Source organism: Epinephelus fuscoguttatus, linkage group LG16 (genome assembly GCF_011397635.1).
Source record: "Epinephelus fuscoguttatus linkage group LG16, E.fuscoguttatus.final_Chr_v1".
Taxonomy (NCBI): domain Eukaryota; kingdom Metazoa; phylum Chordata; class Actinopteri; order Perciformes; family Serranidae; genus Epinephelus; species Epinephelus fuscoguttatus.
The window spans coordinates 14262366-14274788 of NC_064767.1; the positions used below are offsets into that span (position 1 = coordinate 14262366).

The window sequence follows — 12423 nt, forward strand, 5'->3', positions numbered from 1 at the left end:
TGAAATGAGTGTGTGAGAGAGATAAACAGACATATCTTACAACGACAGCTGCAAACTGCAAAACTGACACAGCAGTTGTCATTTCGGTGTAGATTTCAGGGGAACACAGGGGGCTACATCCCCTTCAATATTTAGAATGTGTGCATTTGTCCTGTCCAAAAAGACATGAAAGGAGCAGAGGCATTTTGCTCTGCAGAAAATGCACAAACTAGTCACACAAAAAAATTGGCAGATGAAGCACCTGATGCTCAAAATTGTCCCTCGTTTCATATGTGTCCCCACGGATACTGAAATGACACCTACACCCTTGACTTCAGCACAAACCTCTTTCTCAAAGAAGGCGACATCAGTCACTCTAAGTGAGGGGTGGATGTGCAGACAGTTGAAGCTTCCATACACTGAACTGCAAATTAGTCCGACGCCTCTGTTTATTGCAGACTGCACCGTGCAATGGTGAATTATTTTAGTCAAATGGCCACATGCAAATACACATCTTGTGTCGTCCCACCTTACATTGCCTCCTGAACGCACCCTTACACAAAATAAGACCCATATTGTACACAATCATGAGTGAGCAGAGACAGTGATGAGCATTGTGACCACACACACACACACACACACACACACGCATCACATAGCAACACATGCAAGTGTGCTGTTTTGCCTTGCAAAAGATGTGTCCCAAATTCACAACAGCATTTATTTCATGAATACTCATCCCAACACCACAAACCACATCTCACTCAACACACACACACACACACACACACACACACACACACACACACACACACACACACACACACACACACACAAAGGAGCACAGATTAAAGTGAGTTTATGGCTGTAAATCTTTCCTGAGACAACAACAAGGGGCTTTTTGACGATTGTGATACGCGATGACAACCTCTGCAAACAGTAATTAAACTATATTAGATAACATGCGCCAGATATAGCCTGCCTGCCTCCTCCAGCTGACTGTGACCCCGACCGACGTACATATCATTGTCATTTAGTCTGATACACCACAGATGGGTGACAGCCGAGTGCCATCTGGAATTACTGGCCTGAGTAAGTTTTCTATCCTCTGCAGAGCATTGACAATAAAGTTACTGCCATGTCTTAGTCATACAAGAAACTATATTCCCATAATGCAACTGTGGGCAGACTTACAAAACCAATAATTGCTTTTAAAGTTAAGCACACAATCACCGTTGCCTCATAAGTGTCATCAGCAAAACTGGCCCTCGAAGCACACCGGGAGCCTGGTTAAGTGAAGACATAGCCAACCTTAATGTTATTAAGTGTTCTCCTTGCAGCATTAGCATCTTATTAATATTGCACACAGTGTTGTTGTGCCTTTAAAGTAGTGTTCCTGTACATAATGCATGTATGTGTGTTGTCACTGATATATGACGCATGTTTATTTTAGCTATGAAATGAGTCAAAGGAGTGCCAGAAAACTCGCTCTGCGTTTCTCAGACAGACATAATCATAGTCAAATGATCTGTGACTACAATGGTCAGACGCTCATACAAATGAGTTCATGTTGCAAACCAGACAAAGTAGGCATGTTTAAATGCACTATGATCCTGTTTTTAATGTGTTTAACTGAGTGGTTTTCACAAAGCTAACTTCAAACTAAACACTGACAGCAGGCTGGTTCATAACTCATATATAGGCTGAGGATTTACAGCCTGTGTGAACACTTTATGCAAACAGCAATCACTGGCTAACAGGTGATAAATAAGGACAGTGTGTGAAGAGAAGAACAAGTAGTGGGAATGATCTGTGTCTGTGTCCACCATGCCTTCTGTCACATTAACACAGACACAGAAAGTCACTGAGACACTGGACAACACAAGCACATACACACACGCAGAGAAAGATACAGCTGATTATATAAGAAGAAAACTCACCGTCATGTTCCATGACTTGACCCAGGGAATAATATCAGCAGTGTGAATTGATCCTTGCCTCTTCCCGACACACCACCTCTCTGCCTCCCTCCCTCCCCCTACTGACTCCCCCTCCTCCCTTCCTCTCTGTCTCTCTCCTCCTATTCTCTCTCTCTCTCTCTCCCCTCCCTCTCTGTCTACTTCCTCTCTCCACTGTCTCCTCCCTCCCTCCTGCCTCCCCTCGCTCCAATAAAGAGCATTAAAAGTTAATGTTTGTTTCCATCTCAGTTCCTCGTTCTCCCTCCCCTGTCTGTGTCTCCTCCTGCGTTTATCTCCATCTCCCTGCCTGTCAAGATTTTCCTCCTTCCTCTGGCTGCTGTCTGGCTCCAGTCTCAACCTTTTTTTTTTTTTACTCTCCCTCCTGTGTTGAGGTCCCATAGTGACGTAGGGAATACGGAGAGGAGAGGAGAGGAGAGGAGGAGGAAAATAGAGGGGAGATGCATCAAATAAGCAGGTAGAGTCCTGTATGTGCAGTGTGTTTACCTTCCCGTGTTGCACTTTTCTTTATCTATGTTTTATTGCAGTCAGTCATCTTTGGCACACATGAACTGACCTCATGTTATCAACAAGATAGTAACATGGTAAACAGAAGCATGTTTGTTGAATGCAAGGTGGCAATAACATGTCCTCCTACAATTTTAACGTTATAGCCTACGTGTCTTGTCCCCAAAGCGAACAGCACTTTCCGTAACTGCTTATCCTGTTAGGGGTCACAGAAGGGTCCCAGCTGACATTGGGCGAGAGGCGGAGTACACCCTACACAGGTCACCAGACTATCACAGGGCTGACACATAGAGACAGACAACCATTCACACTCACATTCACACCTACGGACAATTTAGAGTCACCAGTTAACCTGCATGTCTTTGGACTGTGGGAGGAAGCCGGAGTACCTGGAGAAAACCCACGCTGACACAGGGAGAACATGCAAACTCCATCCACACAGGGGCTCTTCCACCGCTGGGTTCAAACCCACCACCCCAGGTTCAAATCAGAAACCCTCTGGCTGTGAGGCGACAATGCTAACCTGCTAACCACTAGCAACTAATCTAATCAACATTTGAATTAATTTGAAGGTCATTTTAAGATCAAATATTTCCCCGCTTAGTCGGAGCCTGCAGGTGGATGCTGGGGTGGAGGTGGGGCTGAAAGAGCAAGTAGCAGTACTGATGCAGGGCAGCAGTGGCACTGACAATGCAAACGGAGAGCTAGGAAGACTTTGCAGCTTAAATAGACCACCACATTGGGAGGGTGTGTTTTGTAGATGACATATTGAGAGTGACGTATGACATCAGTGCAGCTCGAGTTGACTGCCTGATACCATAAAACATACAGTAGCTGTTTCGATGCAAAATCTGGCACTAGGGCCCGTCATAATATCATGCACTGGGATCCATCCTAATAACCATACGCTACTGGTTGGCATTTTTGCTTTCAAAAAAATCAGTTATCAAAATAGTGAATAACTTTCTGAGTGATTGATTCAGGAGGGAGTTATGTTTGCATGTGGAAATAGAAATATGGAGACTTTATAAATAATTTAAAATCAGAAATGAGAACACAGTTAAATTTCCAGCTTTACACATTAATTGTTTTCTTTCATTATAAGTCCTGAAAACAATTTACAAACTATAAACACAATCAGCTTCTTACATACACACAATTTTCTGCCAAAGTTGGAACAATTTGGATTATTACATTAGAGATTTCTGCATTTCCTCTCAGCTCTTGTTTCTGGGTTAAAGTGGGCTGGTCGGTCTTGATGAAGCACATTGGTTAGGTTTTTGAGTATTCTCAACAAATAACATCTGAAATTTTTATTTCAGCCTTGATTGTCGCTTAGTAGCATATTTGTTTTTCCAGGGCTTTAAACACAAATTGCTGAATGGAAAACACACCTGAAGAGCATGGCGCCGCAGTGACTGCACTGTGATAAAATCAAGGAAGATATTAAACCAATGGATCATAAAATAATACATCTGTGATAATAACAATCAATACACATAAAATCTCAGATAGACAGGAGAGACGGAAATCAGAGGTGCAGATAGAAAGAGCGTGAATGACCAAGAGGCAGACAGATGGTCATTTTCTTTCTGTTTTTCTGTCACACACACACTTGTGGTGCCTCAAGTGTTGTGAAGAGCCACTCAACACGGTAACTATGTCATCTGTATGCCAGTGACTGTCTGATGCTGGATTCTGCAGCCCGCTCTATAGCTCCTCTCTTTGTGTACAACATGTGTGTATATGTGTGTGTCAAGCGCAGTTGATTTTTAATTTCCTGTTCTTTATAAAATCGTATCTCTTTCGATGGTAAAGCTCCACCTGTGAAAAGAATAAGTGGATCGTGACACTTTAAAATACACTGATGGCCTGAAGAGACACGTATCTGTGTGTGATTGTGCATGTAATGTCTCCACAACCATTACATTATTGACCACATAACAGCAGCTGCTATCATGCCATATGGTATAATGCTTATTTCCTTTATTATCAGTCTGTTTTATTATTTGCTTTCCTGTTTTATTCTTTCTCATTTCCTTTTTTCTCCCTTTTAATTTCCCTCTTGTCCTCTCTCATCCTCTCCTCGACTAATGTGTAAAAATCTTAGAATTTTCCTGTTTTGTTTCCCTGTAATTTCTCTCTCTTTCACAAGCTTTTTTAAATAAACCAGCAATTCTGAGTGTTTATTAAATCTCCACTATGCACATACACTCACTGTATGTACACAGCATTACTTAAGGCTGTGCAGCATAATGTTAACATCTTGTTCAAGACGTTTGAACAAATATTAACAGAGTTAAAGGATTAGAGAGTAATCACTTCGAGTTACTGATAGACAGATAGAAGGAGGAGAGAAATGGAGAAAGTGAGATGTTAACTTTTTACCTAGTCCAATGAAACATCTCACAAACAAGTGAGAAGAAAAACAACTGGCTCATCAACTCTAACGACACCCACACAAACCCAAACACACACGATCACACAAAGAAACAAAGTAGATGAAACACATAAAGCTGCCAGTACCTCATGAGGTCAACAGGTATTAACCCTCTTTTCTCACCGTGTAATGTGAGAACCACACATGCAGTCCACCCAAAAACTGGAAATCACATTCAACACTGAGGGTGTGATTGTGAGAGAAAGAAATGAGTGAAAGTCAGATTTCAGAAGCGTTAATATATGCTGTTAGGAGGACTGAAGTAAGGCAACACAGCTGTGTCATCATGCAATCACCTTAATTATTGGATTACAATCACCTGTTGTTTGCCAACTGTAAAACCATGCAGTGTATTGTATTTACAATGAGATAACAGCAGGCCAATAAGTCCTCCGAATTAGCCTAGATGACAAATTACTTTGTTTGTGATTCCTCATTACAATGACATGACGAAACATCAGTCGAACCATTATTCTTGTTAATGTGGTGGGTCTATGTTAACTTAAGCACATCACATGGACCAGCACACCAATAAGCCTCACTGAGCATCAGCTTTCAGGTTTCCCCTGGTAACCTTGGGTTTTAACGTCACAATGCCATATTCCCTCAGGCCAAGTCTGGTACTATATAAAGGTACTATATGACAATATGATAGCCCTAAACCCTTGTGAACTTACCGGGATCGCACCTCAAAGTCCATGAGTCCATGAGTGTATAGATTGGGACTGGGCCGACAATTTGCTTCTTTGCTCCCATCAGACAAGAGTCATAATTACAACAGCCACTAGAGGGCTTTGTGACTTAAATGTTAACATATCTTATGTTTTAGAGGATTTGCTGAAACAACTGATGCTGTTGTTTTTTGGGGGAGCACAGTGTACCCAGCAGGGCCTTAATGAATTCAAGACCTCAGGGCAGTTATGTAAAACACATGAAATAATTATTAAAGATGAGATTTTAAACCTTCAAACTAGTTATTTTTAGACACACTGGCGAGTCTGTAGGGATGGCAAGTCAGGTTCAGAGTGAAATAATTCAAAAGCTTCCGGATGGATTGGCACTAAAGTTTGTCTCTTCACCCACTGGATGTGCAACTCAGGGTGAATTGTTATACCTGTGATGATCCATTAACTTTACTTAATTTCACTTAACTTGACTAATCCATTACACCTCCCCAGAACTGTAACTACACATTTTTGTAAGCTGAACCATTTCCCTCAGTGGAAACGAGGCTTTTATTTACTTTTATTCCACAGATAAGAAACAATAAATTGTGGAGACAGTGAAGTCCCTGCAAAATAGCATTTTAAGTCTTGTGTGTGATTTATCCTTTAGAGATTTATCCTGGCTTCATATGAGCAGAGGAAATCTCCGCTCATCGCTAGGTTAATTTATACAATGTAAAATGCCATAGGCTTGTGCTAATAACGTTAGCATGTTGTATTTGTTTGGAAAACATGTTTAGTACAAGACAGTTGGTGAACTAAGTGAGTTATACCTTTACTAAATGTTGCTGTTGCCCCTGGTTTTATATGAGAAGAGGTAAAAACACTAGCTGCTAGGCTAATTGGTTAATACAGTGTAAAATGCCATAGGCTTATGCTAATATCATTAGCATGTTGTATTTGAGGGAAAAATGTGTCCAGTGTTTGTCTGTGAATGCTGCGAGTTGTAGTGAAGCCGTGTGAATACTAGTGTTTGAAATTGTCTCTATTAAGCTATGCCTAATGTGTGTTTAATGTGTGTTTTGAATCAACATAACTTTACAGCACTTCAGAGAAACCTCTGCTGCAAGTGTTTTGGAGGTGTAACTGCAGAGTGACACAGACAGATCATCACTCAACTATAAATGCTCAAAACGGCATAGGCAATGTGCGTAGGGTCTGTCGCACTGGTAACCTGACGTGCACCTCCCATAGACTATAAAAATTTACTTATCCTTCAGGGATTTACTTCTAGATTTAACCTGGCTTAATATGAGCAGAGGGCAACTCTGCTCGTCAGTAGGTTAATTTATACAATGTAAAGTGACATAGGCTTGTGCTAATTACGTTAGCATGTTACATTTTTTGGGAAAATGTGTTTTGTATAAGGCAGCGAGTTGTTTCGTTGGTGAACATTGTGAGTTGTAATAGAGTCAAATATTGTAACGTTAGTTACTTTTGTGAAATGTTGTTGTTGTCCCTGGCTTCATATGAGAAGAGAAGGAAATGTCCGCTAGCTGCTAGGCTAATTTATACAATGTAAAATGCCATAGACTCTTTTTAGTTGATTCAAATTACACATTAATATCGTTTAATAGAGACCATTTCAAACACAAGTACACAAATCAGCTTCACTATAACTCACAGCATTCACAAACACTTGTCTTTATCTGGACACATTTTTCCCTCAAATATAACATGCTAACGTTATTAGCACAAGTCTATGGCATTTTACATTGTATAAATTAGCCTAGCGACAAGCAGAGGTTTCCTCTGCTCATATAAGCCAGGATAAATCACACACAAGACTTAAAATGCTATTTTAGCGGGGGCTTTATTGTCTTTACAATTTACTGTTTCTTATCTGTGAAATAAAAGTTAATAAAAATGGTGAAAGTAAATGGTTTCAGCTTACAAAAATAGACAGGAGGTCTGTGTCGCCGCTATGTGTAGTTACATTTATAGATCATATTGCTCTGGCTCCCTGTTAAACATCTTCTCAATATAGAAATTATGCTTCTCACTTTTAAGGCCCTTCATAATCTAGCTCCTTTGTATTGTTCCAAACTCCTTATTATCACCCTCACGTACTCTCTGATCCTCTTCTGTCATCTAACTCAATTCACCATCTGCTCGCTTGACTACTGTGGGGTCTTGAGCCTTCAGCCGTTCTGCCTCATGCCTTTGGAAATCTCTACCACAAGACATTTGCAATATCGCAAAATTACTAATCCCCAAATCCTGTCTGAAAACACACCTTGTCAAACTGATATATCAGGTCTGATCCTGACCCTAATGGTTACACCCACACTGAGTGTTGCACTGATGATGATCCATTTACGAATCTTTCAGATGACAAATCAACTAAACTATACAGAAAGTTGTTCCACAGGTTGATTTGGCTTCTTTTACAAACTGTGCAATCTGCAAAATATTTGTAAAACTGTATTAATAACTTCACCTTCAATTTGAGATTTTCATTGAAGCAACAGCTGAAGATGGTGGCAATGCGTGAACACAATTATAGATCGGGCCTTTAATTACTGGAGAAAACCAACCAGAACTTTTCGGGTATGTCTGCGGCTGTTAAAGCAGCTGCCTCTGTGGCTGAGGATAGACTGTGTGTGGGCAGTGAAGGGGGAAGGGCTGCACTCTGCATCACAGTCACATCTTAACAAGTAGCTATTGCAGACTAAAAGGGTATGTAATCAATGTTATTTCGAGGAGAGAACCCACAAGGAGCAGCAAGCTGACAGTCCTCTGTTGTGCTCTTCTTCTGTTCAACATGTCATCTGTCCTCTCCTCCTCCTTAATCATACTGTCCTTGCATCCTTTTTATGCCTCCTCCTCTTCTCTTACTCTCCATTCTCTGCCTCTCGTCTCTTTCTGTCCCTTATTGTTTTCTTTTGCCTTCATACATCACATCTTGGCCTCCCTTTCCATTTTTTATCCTCTCTTTCTCACCCTCTTTTCACTTCTCCCCTTCATCTCTCTCCTCTCCTCTGTCTTCTTGTTTCTGCCCGTGTAATTACAAGAGCGATGCAGCGCCCATCCGGAGGACAGCATGCTATTTACAACAGATGGTAAAGAGCATCTTAGTCCACATCCTAAATTGATTTTTTTCTCCACAGGCACAGACACAAATGTATATGTGTGGGTGCACAAGTGCATATGCACACACCCATTAACGTATCATATTCTTATACACCTTATAAACCTTAGAATAGTGACAGAAAATAGCATTAAAAATCATATTGTCACTAACTTAACACACATTTGGCTATTCAACAGAATCTCCAGAGTAAAATCAATAATGTTCCTATTTTAGATACTTAAGAGCTTTTGGCATCTTTCACTTGACACAAAGAATCTCACCATATGGACCACTCAGTAGCTGTTCTGGAGCTTTTGATCGTATCACATGATCTTCCTCAGCAGAAGGTGCAACTGAAGTGGGATTGCTTTTGTCAGCTGCTGCTTCAAAAGGTCAAAAGGTAGACTTTAAATCTCTAGTTTTGATGACAAATTATTTGATTTGAATAAGTTTTAGGGAAAATACATACTCTTCTTCACACCCTCCTCATATGAGGACATCACATTTTGGGTTTACTTGACTTTATACTTCATTCTACTTAACTAAGACCTGTTGTCCTCCTTCATGGACACTGTTTGCTCCATCTAGTGGTAGTAAGAGCACAATACACTAATCCATGTAAAAACAAGATGGCAGCCATCTCTGCCAAGTCAGTCTGAAGCTAATCCCGACACAAAAGTGGGCAAGGTCCAAAACCTGATCACATTTTATGACTGAAACTTGTTTATTTATGATTGATAATGTTTGTAGTTCGATACGGCAACAAATCTGACCAATTTTAGCAACAGTAACAAGACACTGTTGATTAGGTGGGTGGGACTTATTGTTGTCCTTTTTGAGGACATTGGGACTTAATTATTGTTGACAATGTTGAGTCTTTTATACTTATTGGGTCCTACTGATCCCAAATAGCTAGGAGAAATTAAAAATGCATACCAAACAAAAGTTCAGGTCTCAGGAGGATACAGCAGGGATGGGTTTACACAACTAAAGAACTTACAACTCCATGTTTTATTGTTAGTGGAGTGATAACTGCTGTTACAAGTGGGCTTCAGTGTTGCACTATTATCTGTCACTGATTATCCTTTCTCAATCACATTCACACAGCTTGTCTTTTAAATTTAGAGTCAACAATTAATCTAACCTGCATGTCTTTGAACTTTAGGAGGAAGTTGGAGAAAACTTAACACGGATAGAAGATGCACACAGACGGTTTGAACCCGAGCACTCCTCTTACGGGGTGTCAGCTCAGATTTTTGAAAAGACGATGCTCAAGGGACACTTGAGAGACAACTTTTACCTTAAATGGCCATGCTTATATTTGTTTATGCTTCCTTTTGATTTGTTCTCAAGTCTGTGACCTATGTTTTCTCTTTAGTCTTATGTTTTCAACAAGTTTGTTAAAAAAAAACTACACGGACCTGAAAAGACACCCCTCCCTTCAGCCATTAATTCTGGTAATTTCCCCCACAGGGGCACTTTTCCTTTGGGCAAGAGAAATTTCTCATCAGCAGGGTCAACTACACCCCTTCAAGTTAAAAAAAAAAAAGAGTGCTGTAATTCTTTTTTTTTTCAGAGATAGACTCTGTGATATTTGTAGTTAAGATCTACATGTCAGATTTTATTTATGCTTCAGATCATGTTAGATATAATTAACCCAGCATGCTCTGCATCTGTCCGCATTTAGCTGCTTTTTTCTAAGCTTCACTCTGTGGAGCGGACGTTTATACAGTCTATGGACAAATGTAATGTCACCTGTTTGTGGGGTGCCATTTTAATGCACATGGGTCTCTGTTAAAAGGTGAATTAGCGCCCCCTGCTGCTTGATTTACAAACAGTTGGTCTTACTGAACACCACAATATGCTGAGTAAATCTTAAAGGGATGTTTTAAGTGAATTTAGTTTGACTTTGAAATTTAGATCAGTGGTTCCAATCCGTACTAATATATTTATGATTAAAAGAAGACAGACAGACAGTGAGAGGACTATGTGTGGAGTGTCTAACAATCACTTCTCGTGTTTAATGTTCAGCATAAGCCAAATCACTCTGACAGTTTGAACCATGGTGCTCAAAATTCAAACTGGCAGGAGACATAAACAACTTCAGACATGTAATTTCCTAACTGCTCCACTCCACGATCATTTCCTGTAATTACAACTACACCATAAATGCTGAACACTTCCTGTGGCGGTTGAAGACAAGTATAATAACTGCAGCTTTACAATAACGTTATAATAAATGAATCAGACTGCAGAACAAGACGGCCCTCATGATGAAAAAAAAAACAGTACACGATTTAACTTCATGCCTGCAGTGCATGTCACAGTAGGTGTGGGCGTGTGAATCGGGTGGAGAGCACCGCTGCAGGCTGAGTTCAAGGCTAAAACACCGAAGAAGGGCTGATAGGAAGTGGTTCAAACCACCAACACAGTATTTAGACCTGTCAGGGCTCAGCAGCCAGAGGTTTCAGGCAGCTAAACTGTGACAATGACATTTGAGAAAGACGCTGAGGATGCAAAGCAGGTTACCAACATGGCCAAAGTCTTACAATGCCTGTGAAAAGGTTGTAGTGTTTCACAACTTTTTGACACTTAACCATCAGAAAAGCCTCAGTGTCAAAGTTAAAACTGATTCATACATGCTGAAGAAGCTGAAATATAAGCTACTGTGTCACTGATTGCATACTAACTACTGAGTTAAGTGTATTATAAGATGGTTTTGGCAGCATTTTAAACATTTCAATGACCTTATTGTCATTGTCATTATTATTGTTTGACCTTATTATTGTTTGTTTGACATTGTTTTGTCTTTGTGATGCACTTTTTGCCAGGATATTCAATAGTTACTGAAATTCAACCTGAAATCACTTGTCACACCTTAACTACACACCATTCAACCCATTGTGTGAAACAACTGGATACACCAGTGATTATTTAAGTAGGTGTGTCCCAAAGGAGCAAATATTTATGCAATTAATGATCCCCCCTTCAAATGATGAACTTCAGTATTAAAGACTCAAGAGCTAACTACATCCACTGTGCTGTACACAGATAAACCGTGATATGAAGAGAAGACGACAAAGATGAGAAAGAAAGAAAGAAAGAAAGAAAGAAAGAAAGTTTGTGTCTCATTACTTGTGACAAGAAGTGAAAGACAGCTGGGGAAAGTTTCTCTGTGTAGAACAGGAAGCCACTGCTGCTTTATTAGTCATATAGAGATGCTGTCTAGCCAAGAGCAACTAGTATAACTTGCTACACCAAAAGTAACAAGAGCCATTTAAATTGGTGATAACAGACAGATGCAGTTTAGTTCCTATAACGTCTCAGCTGATTACTTGACTTAATTTAATTTAAATGACTTAAACAGCATCATATGGTCTCATTTAGTTCAGTTTGTTCACTCAAACTCAAGATCCTGTGATGAGGTTTCCATAACTGGCTCATAAATGTGTCCTGTGGCTCAGTCTGTGTGGTTCATCCTACCTGAGCGAGCTCCCCGGAGCCTGAACAGCACTCTGGAGCGAAATCCGGAGGTGTCACTGTGTGAGCGGAACCTGGGGAGAGGCCAGGGCAGAGAAAAGTGCTTCATCTCAGGATAGGTGTCCTCCTCCTCATCCATGCTCTCCTGCTCTGTCAGCCCGCAGGATTGGGGTCGCAGATTTACAGTGACAAGAAGGACGAGAAAAAACCTCACAGGAACTTGATTAACATCAGCAGCTGCCT

The 12423-nt window shown here is 40.5% G+C and overlaps 1 protein-coding gene across 3 annotated transcripts in view; it reads right to left on the reverse strand.

The window, feature by feature from the left end:
* The window catches only part of phactr2 (phosphatase and actin regulator 2), a 58249-nt gene extending 45826 nt beyond the window's left edge, over window positions 1–12423 (reverse strand). The window contains exon 1 of one of the 3 annotated variants that reach the window (XM_049599560.1): window positions 12184–12423. In XM_049599560.1, coding sequence (XP_049455517.1) covers window positions 12184–12319 — 136 coding nt within the window. In that variant the 5' untranslated portion in view covers window positions 12320–12423. Of the gene's footprint in view, window positions 1–1919; window positions 2012–12183 lie in introns of those variants that run through there. The other 2 variants (XM_049599563.1, XM_049599562.1) reach the window with 2 other exon arrangements.